The following is a 22,673-nucleotide window of genomic DNA, read 5'->3' on the forward strand; positions in this document are numbered from 1 at the left end:
TTTGATGTTTATTTTAATAGGTTGTTAATAAAGATCAAAACGTGGCAATGGGCGGGGCACATAGTTCGAGCCGATGGACGTTGGGGTCCCAAACTCCCAAGGTGCTGGAATATAACGACCCCGCACTTGAAAGCGCAGTGTTGGTCGACCCCCCACCAGGTGGACTGACGACATCAAGCGAGTCGCAGTGATTCGTTAGATGCAGGTGGCTCAGTATCGTGATGGTTGGAAGTCTCTACAAAAGGACTATGTCCTGCAGTGACATCGCAGTCAAGAGCTAACTTGTCATTAAATTAAAAAAAATACTTACCTACTCATGGTTTCTAGTATGAGCTGACAAACATTAAGATTTTAAAATAACGAAGCTCTGGCAAGACTGGCCCAGAAAATGGCCTCTTGGGCTATAGGAAGGTATTACAACAGGTAATGCTTAATCAATAAAAAATAAATATTTCAAAGTTTTTATTTAAATATTTTCTATTCAAGGTTTATAATATAATATACTATATGCGCTTAAGTAATCCTGAACAAAATAATAAAATTTACACAATATGACAAACTTCTATAGGTAGCAATTAAATAAATTAATTATTAAAAAAATCCATCTCATCACGGTAACAGATTGCAACATTTAAGTAATTAAATTAAAATTAATATTTACAGGAAACTAAGGACAATATATTATATTCAAACTCGGAATTCATACATTAAATAATTAGTTGTGAAAGTATTTTTTTGGGGTTCACACACAATCACACAATAATTTTTAAAATTGAGAACTTTATACACTTTGAACTCTCAGCACGTGAACCCCAAAACTACCCTCTAAATACAAAAAAAAAATCACATAAATACAAATTTTTAAAAATCAGATCGAACTACAAGAAAGTATGTAAAATTACAAAATGTAAATTTATCGAAAACCCCCCAAATATGGTGTAGTAGGTACAATAAATACATGTTACAAAAAGTCCAAAACTTACGCCGTACATATTTTAAAATTTAGGCATAGATACGATCAATTCCTAATCTATGGTCAAGTTGCGAGATATTATGACAATTCCAACATCTTGTAGCGATTATTCACATTTACATGTCTATCTTGGAACGCACTGCAATATTTCACTTTTTTTTACGATAGGATATAAAACATGTTTGTTTTTTGTTTTTAACAGACTTCAAAAAAGGGAGGAGGTTATCAATTCTTCGGAATCTTTTTATGCAAGTTAGCCCTTGACTACAATATCTCCTGATGGTAAGTGATGATGCAATCTAAAATGGAAGCGGGCTAACTTGTTAGGAGGAGGATGAAAATCCACACCCATTTCAGTTTCTTGGTACGAGTACGTCTGGTGGTAGGTGGTAACTAGCCGAGGCCGAAACCATATAGTTAATACGTCATAATACAATACAATACAATACAATCTTAATGTGTTAAGATTCAATCAGTGACAAATATATGCAGTACGTTCGTTTGTTCCTATTTATTTGAATTGCGAAATTCTACGGCAAAAACCGCTAAAAACCGCTACCTAGTAATCGCAGTACGTCCTAGCTGCTAACACTAAAGCATACAGAACAAAATACAGTAGACAAATAAAAAAACATGACTACCCTCAAAATCTATGGCGTCGAACACGGAAGCTCTAATCGTTAGAGTGTTTCCATATATACTCAGAGGCACAGTTATCCGCCCACTTTAATATGAAGCTAGTATAATAAAGTGGGCGGATAATTGTGCCTCTGAGTATATTCAAATAAAAATAATATAAGAACGCCAACACATATTTTATTGACTCGATAAAGAATAATTACTTGAGCTTTCAAATAAATAATAATTAAACTAAATTGTTCACACAACGCGTTGCTTGCTTTCGTAGTTTTGCGGTTAAATACTGACTTAATTGTAATACAAAACCGTATAATAACCAATGTATATTTAGGATAATAATATAATTAGTATATTGGTTCAATTTTAAGTGCGATATGTAAAATTTTACACGTGCTCAAATAAGTTTATACAATCATCTTGGGACTCAACATAATGTCAGCTATATATTCATTTCTTTTACTAATAAGTAGGGAAGCCCGGATTTCTACATTTGCAGTTACTCGAGCGCCATGGGGACTGATTACATTTGGTACATAGGAAGAATAAAATGGTTATTTACTTTTTTCGCATTTAGCGGTGGAAAAAAAACTACAGACTTTAAGAGCAATTTTTATTACTGAAATTGGCAGAAAATTTTAGCGATTAATTAGGAGATTATTTCCTTCAAAATAATTAAAAAATTAATCGCGCTCGTAACTCGAGAACTAAAATATAAGGGTTTTATTTTGTAACTTTGAAACCCTCCCATTACGTTACGCTCAAATCGTAAGATTTTCGAAATGTGCAGTTTTTAACTATCAACTCACCTTATCTTAATCTGACGTGCTGGTTGAGTATTTCTGAAGTTAGTTTTTATTTTTGGTTGCCTTAAACGTACCCACTAACATTAACAGCTGGTGGAGGTACTCAACAACGTGCAAGGAATAGTCCCTTATGTTTATCTGCCGCGCTCGAGTAACTGTAACCCTCTTCGGCTCCCCAACTATAACTTTGCAATAAGTTCAGATAAAATTGAAGTTTGTGACTTTGTATTTAAGCTATGGAACTCAAAGGTAGAAACTCTCTGGTCGGGTCAAAAGTATGCTCGGTAATGACACACCATGACAAAATATCTCGAGATATAAGAAAGATAAATATGTTGACCAAATTCGGGATATTGAAATTATTGCTCTTTCGTTGCGTTGGTACGGAAGGCGATATTTTAACTGTGACCAAGTCTTTCTAGGCCTTAATAACGTTATGAGCATCAACCTGTATGTCTTTACCCATTACCTACTTTTACATCTCTTTACATCCTTAAACGGGGTCAACAAGTTGTTTTAACTCTAAGACCTAGTTCGGACTATTTTAGTATTTTAGTCGATCAAGAACAAATTTGGATTTACCTTAAAAAATTAAAAAAGAAAAGTAGTCTTGTACGGCCTATAAGATTGATTAGGCGTCGTGCAATAAAAGCAGTTCGAAGTCTCGGAGGCTACCAAAATGCACTAAGGGCCACCGAGAAATGTTTTAGTGAAAAACTCCCGTATAACGTGTTTTCTATTTTTAAATGTTTCGGGATACTCAGAAACATCATATTTTGGCTATAAAAAGGAGTGTTTGTGACAAGTCTTACCCAGAAACATCATACTCGTATTTTGGTCAAAAAAGAAGTCTTTGTGACAAGTATTTTTGGAGAGGTACAACAGCATTTTATTTGTCACAACTTGTGAAATTAGCTCAAAAGGCTTAAAGCTGAACTAATGGAATGGCACAGGGCAACATAAATATGGTATGTTAAATATTTTTGCACAATTTATGCATGGATTTGTTTTGTTATAGATGATGGATTTGGTGATTTTGAATATATTGTTCAAAATTTAAGAAATGTTTGGTCATGTTTTGTTCGAAAATTCTATTGAAAATGTTGTATATAAAAGAATTTAATTCAAACATATCGTCGCTACATTTATTTCGAATAATTCTACGTAAATAAGAATACAAAGCACATTATGATACACAGTCTTTGACTTTGCAGTCGCGTCTTCACAAACAGTTTTTTGAAGAACAAAAATAGCAGACATTACAAAATTAGGCACAACCGAATTATTATAAAATTGTAATTTTTCTTATTTTCCATGTCAAATAGTACATTTGACTGTAATATAATTATTTACCTATATATAAATATATAATAATATTTGTTACGTCACAATATACGGCCAAATATTCAATATATTTACAAGGTTATTCGATGACCTTCAGTTGTAATAAGACAGCGCATAATTATCTTTCACTAGAAAATACTCAAAATTAAATAATTGAAAATAGAAATAACATTAATGGATGACCAATAATCTTATAAAGTATCGAATACTTGGCGTAATTATTCCTATTAAACCCATTCGTCTATATAATCGTCAATAACTATTATTTGACTCGTTCCCGTACAATATCTACAAACGACTACATTCAACACTGGTAAATATCACTTCGAGAAAGTTCATCCGATCACGTCACCAACAAGGTATTCGAAACTCCCAAAATCATTTCCGAATTACCTCAATTCTTCGATCGTTCTCTGGAATCTTCTCTGCAGACTCCCCGAGGTGGGGAATCCCTCCCTTTGTGGCCCTTGGTGGTTTTCCTCGACCTCTTGAACTTGGCCACGTCATCCCCGAAAACGTCTCCAGTCCTCAATGCTGAGATGAGGTCGTCGAACTCTCCTTTCTGTCCGTTTGTAAGAGTTCCATCTCTTGAATTGTCGCCCGTACTGTGACCGTTGCAGTCGGAGGAACCGTTGGACTTGCCGAGAGATTTGCCAACAGAGCCAAGATGGCTGGAGCCCTGCTTTCTCTCCATCGTTCGCTTCTTGAGCTGTGGGACAAAAAACAATAATTAGTATTTACACTTTTTTCATCAATGATTCGCTATAAACGAAATCATTTAGATGTAACAAAGGTATAAGTGCCAGATCTGATTTGTAAACTTAGGATTCGCGCCACGAGATATTTCGTGACGAGAGAGACATATTGTCGACATCAATAGTGATGACCGATATATTCCGTCGAATGTGAAGCTGCTGCTTAGGTGCCTAGCCGCGTCACGATGCGCGCGGCTTGGCAGCTTCCCGAAGAATGAGTCGGTGTATCGCCGAATGCGTTCGCGCCTCAGACCAATTATTGTATAGGACCTGCCTCGCTAGACGTTACTTTTCTGTCAAAATATATGATCAACGATCTAATGCGATTACAAAAACTGTCTCTATAGTATCGATGTTAAATAGTTGTAATCGTGTTTGTCGGTTAAAGAGCTCCGTAAAAATACCTTTTTGTGTAATTGAATTGTGTAAAAAACGGGCAAAAACTTCTAGTTTAGTACAAGATATATACCAAATCTAAGCTCGTTTTCTTCAGAAAATGACAGAATTATTTGTTCGTGACTATGAATACGATATAGGTCCTTCTATAATTGGTCTGAGGTGCGCGCACACATACTCTACATTACCTCCTGCTCGTGGCGCGTTCGCCTCTCCTCCTCGTCGCGCCGCCGCCTTGCCGCGTCGCACTCGGCGCGCGCCTCGGCCAGCTGCGTGAGGAACGAATCCAGAGCGCCGAACAGTTGCTCCGGCGACGCGCTTGGCTCCTCGCCGAATGCGTGCGCGCACGCTTCCAGTCGACTCTTCATGTCCTGAATATCAACACCATACTTAATATACTGTAGAAAATAGTAGTCTGAGATGGATATGACGTCGCTCGATCTGTTGTTGGCTTGTGCCGACGCTAGGTGGTGCGACTTGTTTCTGTAAAGAGTAAGGATTTAAAGAGGGGTAGCGATCGGTAGGCCAGGACGACTTGCGATGTAAGGCGTTCGTCGTACTGTCGGCTTCAGTATGCTCGTGGTATACGAGCCGTCTGTTTTTTGTTTTGTAATTCTTTATGGATTACTTCGAACTTCAGTGGAAAAGGGGAGTGTTCGTTAACTGTCAAAGGCGCCTTTAACCCTACACACAACGTTTACAAGTGCGTGACTCTACTCAAGGTCATTTTCTGACATTATAAGGTCTTATTTTGGTTACAGTTCGATTTATAAATTAAATTGTCCTGACAAATATTGTAAATAAACTAACATAACCTTTGTTCGACATTGGTTTTCTTGTTTTTAAATCCACTTTTGAAGCATCTGTTAAATATACTTGTTTTACTAACTTCATGCTACCATGTGGTGTCGGAATAACGGTACGAGTACTTTTGAAGCAAAGCTTCTTTCACGCTGGACTTCGGGACTTAAAGCTGGTGAATGTGTTACGAAAAATGTAATCTAAATGGCATACAAAACGCCATCTATAGTAACAATGCTAAACTACGAAACAACACAAGTAAGTGACGACATATAGGGTTGGATGCAAGCGATATATAGAAAATCCATACTATGTCCAAAGTAGAAGTAAGTCGACTGATAATAACAATGTAGTACACACACCTGGAACAAATCCTCCAGCTGCGTGAATGAGCAAACCGCGTGCGCGTGGAACTCCCTCATAACGGGTACGAAAGCATCGCCGGGCGCGGACGCGGACGCGGAGGCGGAGGCGTGGTAGTCCAGCTCGCGCGCAACTTCGCGCAGACCAGCACGTAAAGCACCCACGTCTCGCTCCAGCTGTTCCGCGCACACTTTGGCGGCGGCGCGCACGTGCGGCAGGTCTTCCTCCAGCAGCAGCACGTCCTTGAACTGACGAATTATGGTGACGTTAAGAGTGTGCAATATGTAATTTGGTGGTTACAAATGGTTCTGGATCTCAGATTCTGGAAAAGTTAGGAGCCTGATATTTGGGTAAATGATATTTCAAAGTGTTAGCTTCGTTATGACTATACAAAATACACAATTTGTAAAACTTTTCTCGATATATGAGCGGTGAATGGGGAGTATTAGTTAACTGTAAAAGGGCCCTTTAACCCAACTGGAGTTAGTTACAAGTCTGACATCCGCTGGTGGCTGACTCCTTGCCATACGTTAATCCTGGTTTACATCTGTTAGTATCAGCGCTGTACTTGATCGAGTGTAATTAGAGGGTAGACCTGTAGTTGTAAGTTAAGTGACCGAATCGGTGATGATTGATAGTGTTACTTCGTGTATCTGCCATCCTTGACACGTAAAGCTTAGAACCTGCCCTGTGGCTACGGCTTCTCCGTTATCAGAAATAGTATCTAGTCTGCTCCGCCGACATATATAATAATTATTATTATTATGATTTTTTGTCTAACAACTTCAGTGTCTACAGACTGAAGAGTAAGGTACCTCGCTCGAAGCCTTACCTGCGTCTCCAGCAGCTCGACGAGGTAGTGCAGCAGCGTGGTGTTGCGAGTGACGCTGGACTTGGTGTCGGCCAGCTTATTAAGAGACGTCAGCCTAAAGCCAGACGCGTTGCCGCGCGCACCGCTAGAAACAAAATACTTTGGTAAATACTAAAATACCACACGCTATCTAGATCGGCAACTGAAAGTACAGAGTACCTGCCTTCTGAACCGGTGGTAGAATCTTTACAAATAGTCAAATGACGTTTCAATAGTGCCTGTAAACTGAGCCTACTTGAAATAAATGAATTTTGAATTTTGAAGACTATTAAGGCTTGGCAAGGCTAAATAATTCTTCTTCTTCGTCGTTACACTCTTGACAGAGTGGTCGTGGTCGTCATTTGGGCGCGGTGGCAAGCCTCACTATCCGTCGCCATTCCTCCCGTAGTGTGGCTCTCCTAGAACATTCGTGGAGCGATCCATGGAAAGCGGTTTTTACTTGGTCAGTCCAGCGCATTGGTGACCTGCCACGTGCTCTTGTGCTCTCCAACTTTCCTTGCACCACAAGTCTCTCTATGGACGTGTCATCTTTTCTTGTAATATGAACAAAGAGAGTCAGTATGCGACATTGGACTTTTGAAGAAAGACGCTGTTTGATGCTCAGTTCTTGGAGGATTGAAATGTTGGATCGGAACTGAGTTCAGGATATGCCAAGCATTCTTCTCCAGCACCACATTTCTAGAGCGTCTATAATTGGTAGCTAAATAATTGGTAGTCTGTAAAGTCAGTATGTACTGACGGAAGATTAATGTAGTAACATACTTAACTCATACTTAAACTTAACGCTTAGACCAATCGTGCATCTATAATGCTTGTTCCACGCTTTTACACGCTCGTCTCCGGCGGACCGTTACAATGACAAATGGACATGCTTTTTCTTGCGTGCAGCTGGCGTTCATCGATTTATGATAAGATATGCCGTGATAAGACGTTATCACGGCAAATCACGGCCTATGGTTCCGAGAGTTGGTCGCTAATTATGGGCCTCATAAGAAGGCTCAGAGTCACACAGCGGGCGATGGAACGAGCTATGTTAAGAGTATCTCTGCGTGATCGAATCAGAAATGAGGAGATCGGTAGAAGAACCAAAGTCACCGACATAGCTCAACGAGTTGCGAAGCTGAAGTGGCAATGGGCGGGGCACATAGTTCGAAGAGCCGATGGCCTTTGGGATCCCAAGGTGCTGGAATGGCGACCCCGCACTAGTAAGCGCAGTGTTGGTGTTGAAATAAGCAAAAATACATGTCTATGATACAATACTAGCCAGTAATAAGTATCTATATTGTTTATTTAAACTGCCATCTCTCAGACATTCAAGTGTCATATTATCTGTCATTATCTTCTTTTTCAAGTGATCTGCAATTCAACTATATTTTACAAATATTTATTCTTTTAAACAAACATGTCAATTCTAAAAAAAAAATTATATAGATGTTTAATGTCAGAATAATTATTCGTCATTGTTACTTAGTAAGTATTTTTGTTTAGTCTAATTTAGTCAAAGAAATTATATATGCTTTGGAACCAACAAAATGATCATTATTCGGGTTTTCTTTTTAAATTTTGTTTAGTAACAACCGAGATTTATACCTAAAATTTAGGTTATTACCTTAATTTTATAGATGATAGGATAGTATTTAATAATTTGACGGCCTCCGTGGCGCAGTGGTATGCGCAGTGGATTTAATGACGGAGGTCTTGGGTTCAATCCTCGGCTGGGGCGATTGAGGTTTTCTTAACCCTAGAAGCCCAATCTACGTAAATTTTACGTATACCACGGCGAAATATCTCTGTCTCTTTCACGTTTACCGTCCGATCGCCGCTAACTTCTGAACCAACTCAGTGGCCATTAAGACCTCGCAGGACGCAGTTGCGTTATCTCGGTAAGTGCCGCCATTTTGTTGTAATAGAGAGGTTGCACGTAATTTTGACGTATAATTGGGCTTTGTGTAACTTTTGAAATTGTTTCTAATTTTTATTTTTGTGATTTATTTGAGTTAATCTTAATGCTTCGTTACATTTTTCATATGATATTAATATTTTCAGGTTGAATACAAAATGGAATCCCGTCAACAGCTAAACCAGGACGAAATAGTTGCAATTTTAGAAAATGATGACGATTATTCTCCGCTGGATTCGGACTCCGAGGAAGAAGATCTTGTAGTTGAAGATGATGTCTGGAGTGATAACGAGGATGCGATGATCGACTTCATTGAAGATACAAGAAGGCAAGAGGGCTCCGATAACAATATTGCTTCTCGGGAATTGCCTAATCTTGAGGTAACTTCATTGACTACACACAGAATAATTTGTTTGCCTCAGCGGTCAATACGTGGAAAAAACAACCATATATGGTCAACTACAAAGGGACGTACGACGGGAAGGACTTCGGCTATCAATATTATACGCACAAATAGAGGACCAACGCGAATGTGTCGGAATATTGTTGATCCATTGCTCTGTTTTCAACTTTATATAACAGACGAGACAATATAACAAATGTTTTGAAAAATGTGGTACCGCCATCTCCGGAAAATATTAGTGATGAGCCAGAACCAAAGAAACGACGCTATTGTGGATTTTGTTCATATAAAAAAAAGCGGATGACCAAAGCGCAGTGTTGCAAATGCTTAAAGGCTATATGTGGAGAACACAATATTGATGTTTGTCAAGACTGCATTTAAGGACTGTTTTTTTCTAAGAGACTTATATAGTATTATTACAAGTTTATTTGATTTTATGAAAACAATTAAAACTACTTGATTTTTTTTTATAATTACGTAATTTTAAGAAATAGTGTTAGAAGCTTGATGTTTTTGTTGATTTTTTTCCAAGATTTGATTAATTATATTAATAAAGAGTATTTTTAACTTAAAAAGTATTTTATTTATTAATTAAAACTTAAATTATGATAACTCATGCAAAAATATAGTTCATTACCAGAAAAACATTGGAAAACTCTGAAATTTATTTTTACACGTAATTTTTACGTATGATTGGGCTTTATAGCTATTTAAATATGATTGGGCTTCTAGGGTTAATTGGTCCAGGCCTAGCTGGTGGGAGGCTTCAGCCGTGGCTAGTTACCACCCTACCGACAAAGACGTACCGCCAAGCAATTTAGCGTTCCGGTACGATGTCGTGTAGAAACCGAAAGGAGTGTGGATTTTCATCCTCCTCCTAACAAGTTAGTCCGCTTCCATCTTAGATTACGTCATCACTTACCATCAGGTGAGATTGTATTCAAGGGCTAGCTTGTAAAAAAAAAAAAAATCGCTCACCGGTTCATGTAGTTGCCCAGCGCCAGCACGATCTCGAGCAGCGCGCGCAGGCGGCGCGAGCGCGTCATGTCGCGCGCGGCGCGCAGCACCACGGACGCGCGGCTGCTCGCCTCCGCCACCGCGCCCGAGAACTTCTTCTTGAACAGCAGCGTGCGCACGCGCTGCGAGTAGTGGGGAATCCTGCGAATAATTATTATTATACGTATTATATAATATATGACATTTAATAAAATATGATTGTCAAGGAATTCCTTAACCCTACATCCAGTAGTCACAAGTTCAGGACTCTGCTCGGAGTTTTTCTCTCTACCACGCGATGGACCCTGCACCCGCACGGTGAATCCATGGAATGCTAAGATATTTGTCTCATAAACACCCGAACATATCCTCCTATTTGGAAGGAATTCGTATTAAGACAGACTTACGAACCTTAAGGACTAAGCAACATGGAATTTAGCCTCCAGCTATTATGTGTTCTAGAAAAAAATCAATACACGAGTAAGAATCCATTAGAAATTTATAACAATTTAGCATGGTATGACCATGTAATGCGGTAATGTGTGAGTGAAAAAAGTTAAAATTACAAATAGGAAGCAACAAGAGAAGAAGAAGAAGATTATGTGAAAGATATATTACACATAGTTCTTTCACAGGAGTCAAATGATAATTATTTCAAAGGAGTAGGAGTAAGAGATGATGACAGATAATAATAGAAAATAATGGAAGAGTATGGTACATTGTACCAACCCCATTTAGATGGGTTAAGGACAAGGAGATAAAGAGATGGCAAGTTGTATGATAGATGAAAATAAAAGAGAATGCTACCTTTTGCCACTAAGAAGGTATAAGAAAAGTTATATGATGTAAGAATATGGTACAGTAGCACTCACTTGGAGATCTCGTACAGGAAGCGGTCGGCGCGCGCCATGCTGTCGAGCTCGTCCTGGTGCTCCTCCAGTAGCGCCGCCTCCTCCGCGCTAGGCGTGAACTTCAGCAGCTGCTCCACCATGTCCAGCGGGAGCTGCTCGCCGCTGTCCATGCGGAGGATCGCTCTGGAATTTACATTTACTAATAAACACGCGATCTTTTTTCAGTAATACTTCTTTACGCATGCTTGACTTGGGAAATAAACTGGTGAATAAGCTACGAAAAGTGTTATCGAGCAAGGCTTTTGTGATGCCATCTACAGGCATAGAGAAATAGTGTTTGTTATTTTAAGCTATCAGCTGTAGATGGCGTTCTCTCGTTTCAAGAGAGTGTAAATGCAGTCACGTTCACGCACCGTTAACGAACCGCAAACTTTTTGATGTGTCCTGCGACATATCGACGACGATCGGGGATCGACGGGCCTGATATCCGCATTTAATGGAATTAATGCCGCAGATTTAGTGGAAAATGAAAATTTCCTAAATTGTCACGAAATGGAATTCTTGCCCGAAAAATTGTTCAGATTTTGATTAGTACCGGTACTCACCGACAAATTTCCTCATCAGACATTTTGAGTTTGGATAAAAGTATGGTGCAGTTCTGAGCGCGTCGTCCGTCGATCACCGACAAAATTTTCGTGCGTGGTTTGGATCCAAGTTGCCGTAAATCTTCTACAGAGCCTTCGTTCTGTAATAAAAATACGTTTATTATTATTTGTTTCTTATGGTATATTTACCTACTCATATCTGTTTTCCGCAAAAACTAATTCGTCTGACAGTATAGATCTCTGTCCTCGTCTTTACCGGGGTGCCATTAAAAAGCTGTCGACCGAAGCTGTTTACTATCTCAGAATCAAACCTAAGCAAAATGCTCGACTGATTGATGATTTGGGCTAGATTTCCGTGATAAATCTAGCCCAAATCATCAATCTTCCAAAAATCAAAACTTCTCTCCTTAATTATGAGTTACAAACAAAAATGAGCCGTTACTAAAACACAGATTAAAAAGCGTTCTCTATTATAGTTATAGCTTTTTTATGGTACAAGTTATCGCTTAATACAATAGTGTTTAAATAGTAAGCAAAGCGTTACTCCGTCCTTGACCATTTGTACAGCACTGATTAATGTAGAAGGTGCTTGTACCTTTAAGTTGATTCGACCATCGGGTTGGAAATCTACTCCGTGGCCTTTTGTTTAACCCACCACAATAGTTCTCCTTTCCACGACATACTATGATGTATCCAAAATAACCAAGGATGCGCTGCAGATTAATGTTAAGCGGTAAATGTTTGGTTTGGAAACGTATTTCAACTATTTTAGAAATAGTTAGTTATGCCACTTCTAGAGTTCATATTGTGTGTCCAATAAATTCAAATAAACACTCATCTTAACATGCATTATTAGCAAAACGTGATTAGAAAACCGAATAGTTAGGTACCTACCTGTACACCATTCTTCTGATAAGCGCAGAACATTTTGTCGATCGCGTGCAAATCCATCGCGTTGTACAACTTGGTGTCGTCCAACTCTTGCCAAATGGTTCCGTGGAGTTTCGTGTCAGGGAGTTTGCTCCAGTTGAAGCTCTTCAAAGGATTCCCAGGGGTCGGGACGTTCTTCTTGGGTCTGGGCGGCGCGGGGCCGAGAGGTGCGGGGGGAGCGAAGGGCGCGGGTGGGGGTAGGGGTGCGGCGGGAGGAGGGGGGAACAGGGATGGCGGGGGAGGCGGTGGTGGGACGCTGCACGTTTCTATCACTGCGCTCTTTAGATTGCTGACCTGAAAATGGTATTTTTTTATTTATTTATTTATTAAGTTTGCTAGCGACTTTTACATATTTTTACACATACAAAAAAATCAACTTATGAACTAACATGCTTAGCGTATGCAAAATCATATTAAAGCAAACATTGCTTGCAGAACCACTTTCATCCAATATTTTACAAAACAAAATACTTATATTTTACAACTTAAATATAAATCTAAAGTATCCTAATTAAAAGCAAAAAAGAAAAAATTAAATATGTATTTCTGTATCTAAAACTATATAATCAAAAATTAATAAAAAAACTAAACAATAAATAGTAAAAAAAAATGCAAGGAAACTAATAAAACAAGCCAGTCATACTTGGCTAACCAGGTTACTAATGATTAACCTGCGAAATGTGTTAAGCGAATTTGAATTGACATCCAGTGAACCACTAAGCTTATTATACTGTTTACATAGCCGAGGGAAGATGGAGTTGGCGCCGAAAACTGTCCTGGTGTGAGGTGGAAAAAGTGGAGTAATAGCAGAACGCGGATATCTATATGGCACTCTAAAATTTATTTTACCTAATAACTCAGGGCAGTCTAACTTATTTCTTAGCAGTTTATATAAGAATATTAGGTCTAACAAATCCCGTCTTTGTTCGAGGGTTATCATTTTAAAATACTTGAGCCTTTTCCTATATGAAACTACTGTTTTATGAATTTTGGATGAGTATGATAAATGCCACATAAATCTTTTTTGCACACGTTCTAGCCTTAAATGGTGGGTAGCGTAATGTGGACGCCAAACAATACTGCAGTACTCCAAATGACTACGCACAAGACTATTATAAAGAGTCATTTTAGTTTTAGGTTCTTTGAAAGATCGACCTTGGCGCATAACAAATCCCAGTAATTTAGACGCTTTCTTTATCACACTTTCTATATGGTTCAAAAAGGTTAATTTTCTGTCAAACATAACTCCTAAATCTCTTATAACGTCAACTTCCTTGAGACTATTACCATCTAATTTATATTGTGTTTGAAATATATTGACTTTACGAGTGAATTTAATATGAAGACATTTATTAAGGTTAAGTTGCATGCCATTAGATTTGCACCAATTTATAAGTCTATTTAGATCACTCTGCAGTAGAACTGAATCGGCCATTGAACAAATTGTTTTTGATATCTTTAGGTCATCGGCATATAAATATGGTTTGGACTGTTCAAAGCATAGTACAACGTCGTTTACAAATATATTAAACAAAATCGGGCCTAGATGTGATCCCTGAGGAATACCTGATGTTATTTTGTTTATCGAGGAGCTAAAACCATTAATAACTACGTAAAATGTTCGTTCGTTCAAATATGACGATAACCATTGCAATACCGAACCTGAGAACCCATAATACTTTAATTTTTCAACTAGAAGAGCATGAGGTACTTTATCGAATGCCTTTTTAAAATCTGTATAAATGGTGTCTACTTGTTTTTGAGAGTCTATAGCTTCTGATAAAGTAGAATGGAAACTAACTAAGTTTGTGGTAGTTGACCGGCCAGGCAAAAATCCATGCTGATAATCAGAGACAAAACTTTTGAAATACGTTTGTATTAGGGGACAAACTAAAGACTCAAAGACCTTGGCAAAAACAGAAAGAATTGATATGGGCCTATAGTTCTGTATATCTTTTTCGTCATCACTCTTGAATATTGGTACAACTTTTGCCTGTTTCCAAAGAGTTGGAAAGGTACCAGAGTTTAATGACGCTTTAAAAATTAGGTAAATAGGAACAACTAGATAGGTCGCGCAATTTCTAATGAATATTGGTGGAATATTGTCCGGTCCTGATCCTTTTGAAATATCAAGGTCTTTTAGCTTTTTCAAAATCTCAGTTTGACTTATTTCGATGGTTCCAAAGTTTTCGCTGATACCTAAGTAGGGTTTTTTTTGTAACTGGTTAGAATATTCCTTACTACAGTTGTTATCATCATCATATACGGAAGCAAAGTAACTAGAGAACATATTACAAATTTCAACTCCGTTGTTTGAAATATTACCCGCGTAACTCATTGTAGCTGGATAGGAGTTAGGATTTTTACGCTTGCCTTTCAGGAAAGTCCAAAATGCTTTTGGGTTTTTCTGAATTTGCTTTTCAAGGTCCTTATTATAATTGTTGTAGGCATCCCGTGTAGCTTTATTGCATCTGTCACTAAGTATTTTTTTAGTTCTATTTGATCCATTGGATTATTATATTTTTTAAAACGTTTTAAAATTTTATATTTTTCTTTAATTCTTTTTACAATCATATTGTTTATCCAGGAAGGGTACCTACTACTTTTGACTTTTTTTAGAGGAACATATTTTACGATAGCAGTCTGCAGAACTTCATAAAATACTTTTATCATCTCATTTACATCAATTACGTCAAGAACAAGATCCCAGTTAATTCCTTTCAAATACCCGTTAATAGACTCATAATCAGCTTTATAAAAGTTAAATCGCTTTTGCGACGTATTGGTAGAAAGCCTATCTATCTTTACATTGGGTATGTTGATTTCGAGGGGAGGGTGCAGTGGATCAATGTTGCTAATATAATTATAAGAATAACTAACTGTGCAAGCAGGTAAATCTACTAGTACAAGATCAAGTATTTTTTGCCTATTGTTTACAACAGAGTTACATTGACGTAAACCATTTTCTGTTATAAAATCTAACAAATTTTGCGCTATTGGAGCAATATTGCAATTAGATGAGTTAACAGACACATTCCAAGTAATGGAGCTTAAATTAAAGTCGCCAATGATACATGTTAACATGTTATGTTGCTCAGAAACTCCATTACAGTTATTTAAAAAATGATCTAGCACAATCTTATTAACAGGTGGTGGAAGATAAATACCACATATAGCTATATGACGAATACTGTTAAGATGTGGTACATCAATAACCACCCACAAATCTTCACAGTCACTTTCCCAACTACTTACTCTGTTAGAGATAATATTTTTCTTTACTGCGATGAGTACACCCCCACCATCAGTCTTAGTACTAAGCTTAGTGGTCTCTCTGTCTCTTCTGTAAACATTATAACGTGAATCGAAAAGTTCACTGTTTGAGATTGAGCTTTTTAACCAGGTTTCCGTCAAAATAATGATGTCATAATCATTAACTACTATGTTACGGTAAACATCATGCGTTTTGGTTCTGAGTCCACGAACATTTTGATACAACATATTAATTGACGCGTATTTTAAGCAAAATGACACCAGTACAAGACTTCTACCTTAAAACATTAACATAGTTTACTTAAAAATTCTGTATTTTTGACTATTTTATAGTCGGAGCACTCATCTTTGCGTATCAGTATACGACCATTTCGAATCCAGACAAATTTATAACCCAACTCTTTCGCTCTTAGTCTCGTCGAAGCATGCAAGGCCTTGTTCTCAGGTGACAGATGTTCCATGATATAAATGGGTTTGTTTTCTCTACCAACTCCAACGCCAATATGTGATGTGTTTAATTTATCTTTGGGGTTGTTTTTATTATGATTTATAGCTGCAGCCAAAACAGTGTCTCTAGTCAGTGGAGAATTGAACTGTATAATGATAGACCTCGGTCGAGTACTTTGATGGTTCACTTTAGCTACTCTTGTTATGTTTATAATTTTGTCAGTAGTTATCTCTGATCCTATGACACTGCCCAATTGTTCGACGATCTTAATCAAGTTTTCATTTTTTCTTTCAGGAACGCATTGCAATTCTAAGTTGTTGCATCTAGAGCGCTGTTCAAGGTCATTAACACGTGCGCTTAGAGCCTCTACAGTTGACTCCAACTTACTATTATGTTCTTTTAGACTATTTAAGACTGACTGACTTGCACGATGTTCTTTCAAAAAATCATCGTACTGGTTATTAATAAAAGTCATGGAACTTTTCATATCAGAGATTTCTTCCCTTAATACCTTTAATTCACTATTTAGTACGCTTTGAATGGATGTAGTTATCTGAGTCAGTATCTCTTTCATTTCAGCCCTTACAATTTTACTTACTAAGTCACCTATATCATCATGCTTGATTGGACTCGTCAAATCCGGCGAAGAAACAGCAACTCTTTTGTTGGATCTCTTAGTTACATTATATTCGCTGCCCGACGTGCTAATATCTTTACGAATTGGCGTATTTTCATTATTGCCTTTCGGTCTTTTTGGCGCACAAGAGGGACACATCCAATCAGCAGATGACGGCGTCTCTATTATGGTTTGCCCAGTCGACAGTAAGCATGCGCAATGGTATCCGTTCTTGCATTTCGCGCAATACATGTAATCTTCATCCTCTTTAGCTTCGTCACAACAGTTCATTTTGATCTTTGACATTTTTTAATTTTTAAATTTATCTATTTTGTTTTAATTAATTATTTTCGTGTTTTATTTGTATTTAAACGGATATTGATGACGCCACAATCAATTTAAAAATAGAAAAGAATATCACGACGCGGGATTTGAACCAGGGTACCCCGTCTCTGCAGTCCAATGCTTTGACCGCGACGCTGTGGAGCTCTAAGTTATAGTAGTGAAAAAGTTGAACGTACAATAACACAACTCTTCTATGATGCGGGTAGTCATAAATAAAATGAGACTAATATTTGCAATAGTCAATTACACATCCTAAAACTTTATACAAAAGCAGAGCGATTTCACCACAGGTCACAACAAAAGATGTTATAATGCACTTTGAAAGTAATTTTACATTAGATACAGTTTATCTTGCTTGGTATTATTGTTTTGAACTTCACTTTTAACAATTATTACTTGTCGATAACGCGGTCACACGACTTCCTTACACGGCGACCGCCGACGGACGGCCAAATGGTAAATACATATAATGTTTCATTCACTAATCATGTTATCATGCGACCAACGAGATAATCTCGTAAAGGGATATATAGCGTGGGCGAGAGCTGAATTACATTATGCTATATCGGTCAAAATAAATAGAATTTTGGGTGTCACTTTCAAACAACATTAAAGCCAATCTTTTGAGATAGAACATTATCAATAAAAATCTAACAACAACAAGACCATGATTAATATAGAGAATTAAAAGGAAATAGACATACCTTTGCATCATCTGGTATGCTCCCTTCGCTGACTAGCTTTTCAAACCTCGCACGTTCAGATCGCTCTTGATTCAGCTGAAATATTAACAAACTTTAATTAGATTTCTTCATAATTAACATTCTAATTAATACTATTTACTAATTGATCTCACGGCTTCAAAATTCACAATCACTTACGCTTTTACCTACTAGTCAGTTCAAGCTTTCTCAATCTCTATTTACGTCAAACGTAATATGTATGTATAACAAACTGACACCTGTCATTCGCAACATCCTACATGTTTAGTGAACATATTATAAGCTGCTCCCACCCCGGGGGGGTTGGGGTGTATGGGGGTTGGGGTGTATCACTCTAGAATGGACCTGTGCCCACCTTAGAATTCTGCACAAGCGATATGGAATTCTATTATGATACTAATAATAGACTTGATATGGGGAGCCAGGCGTATCCTTGGAAATAGACTACGTTACGTAGTCAGGACTTTAGGATACGGTAGTGTAAAGACAGGTGGAGAACTTTGCCGCCTAGCAATGGGTGGAGAAGTTTAGGAAGCTGACCGCCAACCTTTAGTAGTGGAGAGGCTTAGAAGAAGAACGAAGAAGAAGTTACCTGCTGCTCGAGCTGATGCGCTCTGCACGCAGAGGCGCGCGCTCTCTCCGTGCACTCCATGTGCGCGGCCGTCTCCCTCTCCAGCCGCTCCTTCAGCCGAGAGAGAACTCCCTCCAACTCCTCCTTCTCCTGCGTGCTTTGGTCCACTTGCTTCTCCTGTTAGTGGTGGGAGTTAGTTACATGCAATGTGTGTCACATATGGATATTATGTGCCTTATACCGTGGAATACTGCGAGCGAGGTGAATGTTTGTATTGTTATTATTAAATTAACGTTAAAATAATAAAACATTAACGTTTTAAAACTTTACTTGAATACGATATATTTTTTACGATCTAATAGTAAGATAATCATCAATTTAATATCTATTTATAAAAAGTATGATTAAGTAATGAGACTGTAAGAAAACTAGTAATTGTTAGGATGCAAATAAAAAAGCTTTCAAAAAAAAGAATCATAAAACATTTTTTTTGTTTAAAAATTGCTGTTTCAATAAAATCATTCAAAATCTCATATTCCATTTTTATTTTTATTTCTTCTTACCATTAAATTCATAATTTACTTCAGGTAAAAAGTTTTAAATATTAATTTAAATTGATAGTATAACCGCCTCGCTCACAGTATAAAAACAAAACAAAAAATAAAATAAAAAAAATGTTTGGTAAATTTCCAAATGTCTTGTGTTTGGATTTCAATGGTACTCGTAATAAAAATTATAACTGTTAGTTAAACGTCTTAAATATTAAATGCAATATGGGGAATTATTTCAATGAAAATAAATGTATAAAGTAGTAGTAACCCATTCCCAGGCTTTTAATATTTGAAGCCAATGGGATGGCATTATTGGTGTTATAAATGAGTTACCATCAAATGACTGAAAGTGATGTTAATTCTTCAGTCAGTCACCGCTTCCCAAAGTTATAATGCGAAGGACAATTCAATTAAGTGGCAGCAACTGTCTGGTATATCAAAACTTTGTAGAAAATCTACTAAAGGTCATTAAATGATATAGAATACACTCTCTCAAAACTATAGACTGACTATTTTAAAAAAACTCTCAACTGTCGTTTTATTCCGAAACTAGAACATCTTGAATGTTGACTCGACGATATAACATTGCAAATATTTTGTGTTGATAATTAGTTTTGCTTTGAGTCAATAGCTACACGAATTTTTTGAAAATTTAGTCTAATTTTGGCAGCAACGTACCAACTCCAGACAGACAGACCAGAAATACACGTTGTCTTATCGATTCTTTTCTGCGATTAATAACTAACTAATTCTAACGTTCGATTACTTTGTGACAAATATTGTCGGCACAAGTATTAAAACATTATTTTATGCAATATTTTTATATTGTCAAAAAAATCCGCATAAAATGTACTTTAATTGAATTGTCCAAAGCATGCAGCATTAATTTGCTAAATGGTGATAATTGTTACCTTTTTGGCCAGTTCAGTGGCTAAGTCAACATTTTCTCTCTCCAAATTCTCCGCCTTCGACCTGGCGGCGACGAGCTCCTCTTCCTTGGCCAGTAAGTGGACTATTTCTCCTACGTTGATCTCTAAGGGGGCGACATCGGGGTCGTATACCTATAACAAAGCATACTGTCGTAGTTTCTAACATAACCTTCAATGCATAAAATGTGTAAGAAAGAAAGAAAGAAAGAAATATCTTTATTTTTAGGTAGTGCCACATATTACAACATTAAATTCTAAATATATAGCTTTTAGCTAGAACAATAAAAGAAGAACGCAATGCAATGTGGCATAACCTAGAAAAAGGCCCTAACTCAGCATTTTGCCACATACTTCGTATACAAAAAAAAGTATGCAGGTGGCTCAGTATCGTGATGTTTGGAAGTCCCTACAAAAGGCCTATGTCCTGCAGTGGATGGCCATCGGCTGATATGATGATGATGATGATGACTTTACATTTTTAATGCAGGTAGGCACCACACGGGGTGACGCGGACTCACTTTGATGTGATCGGAGCAGGTGTCGGTGGTGCTGTCGCGGTCGCTGTTGGCGCGGCTGCCGGCCGACGGCTGCTGCAGCACCACCTGCTGCACCACCCTGTCCAGCAGCAGCCAGTGTTGCGCGTGCGGGTTGTATTCCACTGGAAACAACAGAAAAAATATTTAAAATATAATAGTGCGGGTATTTCTAACTTATTTTTACCTAGCACCTAAACTTAGAATAGTTAGATTACAGTGTGTGGATGGATGATATGGGGTACGTAGAACGGTCAACCCTATGTCAAATGCGGAAAAGGCCCAGGAAAGAAGAAGTACAGTGTATGGTTTGTAACGTGGTAGTACTCCTTTTGGGACAAGTCATTCCTGCTTTGGTTTCACTCCAGTCACGTTCCGTCGCGTTGCATACACAGGGTTTCCTATCGAGAAACACCAACAACGCACTATATCTAAAGCATTACAAAATGAGATAACTCATGGAGCGCAGAAAAATTACAGACGTAATTTTTTTGGCCAAGATTTTGAGAGGTCTTATTGATGCACCAGAGTTGCTTGAACGCTTAAAGTTTACAGTACCTCGCAGAGGAAGCCGCCTACATAACCGTAAAACGTTTTGTTTGCCATGTACTAAGACCAATCTTGGTCAGCATAGTCCAATATACCGCATGCAATCTTTTGCAAACAGTGTCCGAGACCGTATAGATATCTTCAGTGACTCAATTAGCAGTATTAAGATTAGGTTTCCTTAAATGGATGTCTTCTTCGCATTTATTTTTTGTTGTTTGTCTTTTTTTTTTTTTTTTCTTTTTTTTTTTCTTTGTCTTTTTTCTTTTTGATTACAGTAAGTAAATAATTTGCGTTGTACCCTATGTAAGCATGTTGTGTTTGCTTCAAGTAGACACAATTACGTGAGGATGAGAAGAAGCTATTTTTTAATATATGTTAGATTAAGTATTTGTGCCAGTTTAGCAAACCAATAAAAAAAAAAAAAAAAAAATATCTTATATTGCCTAATTAATTAGCATATTTAAGATTTCTATTCACTTATATCTTTAGGATAGGTATACCTACGGCGCAACCTGTCCGCGAAGAAAGGCGGCGTTTGCGCCAAAGGGATTCTACCTGGACGCAGGACATCACTATCGAGGTAGACAGCCCTTGCCCCGTCAGTGTCAGCCCCGCGCCCAAGAACGATTGCTCTTGTTCTTTGACAAGGCTCGTCTTATATAGAGTCCGTCCGACGTAGTCTGCGCCGGTAGCTGGCTTCTGGAATGTTCTATGGACGTAGGAGTGGCAGAGTATTCGTTGAGATAAAGGGTTCCGTATACTCCGTTACAGATGTCTTAATTAACATAACAAAGTGACTCACACTGCAGCAGCAGAAGGTGCTGCAGCATAGACAACAGATGTGGGTAGGCGGCGGTGTGGCTCAGCTTGCGCCGCAGCAGCTCGAACATGGCGGCCGCGCTCTTCGTGTCCACGTGCTGCTTGTCGAACCTTCGCGCCAACTCCCGCTCATCTTCGTTTCGCACCATCTCGAAGAACTCAATGTGGCGGTCGAGCGTCTCGTTCTCATACTTTCGTAGTTTTTCGATTACTGGAATAAAAAAAAAACAAATGATCACGTTATTTTTTTATGTAATGTAAGTCTATGATAGAACGCGCTTGCTGTTTCACTTTCGACTTGAAGATACGGATTTAAAACGGAAGCTGAAAAAGCATTCCACATCTTTGCAGTGCGTGTGAAGAGGGACTAAATCGCTTAGTAATATGAAGCCTATGCGTATGAGCCTTATTAGATAAAAAATCCAATATTTTTAGTTTCCTTTCTTCCTTCACCGGGGACCCCAACAGTTTGTACCTCAGATCCGGAATTCTAGACTATCTTCCCCGGGGTGATAGTTCAGCACGGCATTGACGAACGGCTCCAAGCATAATTTCTAATTACAAGTTATTGTAACTATGCGTATCATAAGAAGGCTTAAAGCACTCAGTAGCATAGTTCGAAGAGCCAATATTCTATCTACTAGGAGGATCGAGGACATTGAGCGAGTTGCTTGCGATTCGTGGTGT

The 22,673-nt window shown here is 38.0% G+C and overlaps 1 protein-coding gene across 3 annotated transcripts in view; it reads right to left on the minus strand.

Moving 5' to 3' along the window:
• Positions 1–450: 450 nt before the first annotated feature.
• LOC112057830 (disheveled-associated activator of morphogenesis 1) overlaps positions 451–22,673 on the minus strand; it is a 58,300-nt gene continuing 36,077 nt past the window's right edge. For 2 of the 3 annotated variants that reach the window (XM_052886210.1, XM_052886209.1), the window contains exons 7-19: positions 21,970–22,197; positions 20,604–20,743; positions 20,068–20,217; positions 18,627–18,782; positions 18,017–18,091; positions 12,595–12,924; positions 11,701–11,840; positions 11,117–11,278; positions 10,227–10,406; positions 6,907–7,030; positions 6,074–6,322; positions 5,099–5,281; positions 451–4,468 (exon numbers count right to left, since the gene is read on the minus strand). In XM_052886210.1, the coding sequence (XP_052742170.1) occupies positions 4,154–4,468; positions 5,099–5,281; positions 6,074–6,322; positions 6,907–7,030; positions 10,227–10,406; positions 11,117–11,278; positions 11,701–11,840; positions 12,595–12,924; positions 18,017–18,091; positions 18,627–18,782; positions 20,068–20,217; positions 20,604–20,743; positions 21,970–22,197 (2,432 nt within the window). In that variant the 3' untranslated portion in view covers positions 451–4,153. The remainder of the gene's footprint in view (positions 4,469–5,098; positions 5,282–6,073; positions 6,323–6,906; positions 7,031–10,226; positions 10,407–11,116; positions 11,279–11,700; positions 11,841–12,594; positions 12,925–18,016; positions 18,092–18,626; positions 18,783–20,067; positions 20,218–20,603; positions 20,744–21,969; positions 22,198–22,673) is intronic. The other variant, XM_052886211.1, reaches the window with a different exon arrangement.

This window comes from Bicyclus anynana, chromosome 16 (assembly GCF_947172395.1).
Source record: "Bicyclus anynana chromosome 16, ilBicAnyn1.1, whole genome shotgun sequence".
NCBI classification, from domain to species: domain Eukaryota; kingdom Metazoa; phylum Arthropoda; class Insecta; order Lepidoptera; family Nymphalidae; genus Bicyclus; species Bicyclus anynana.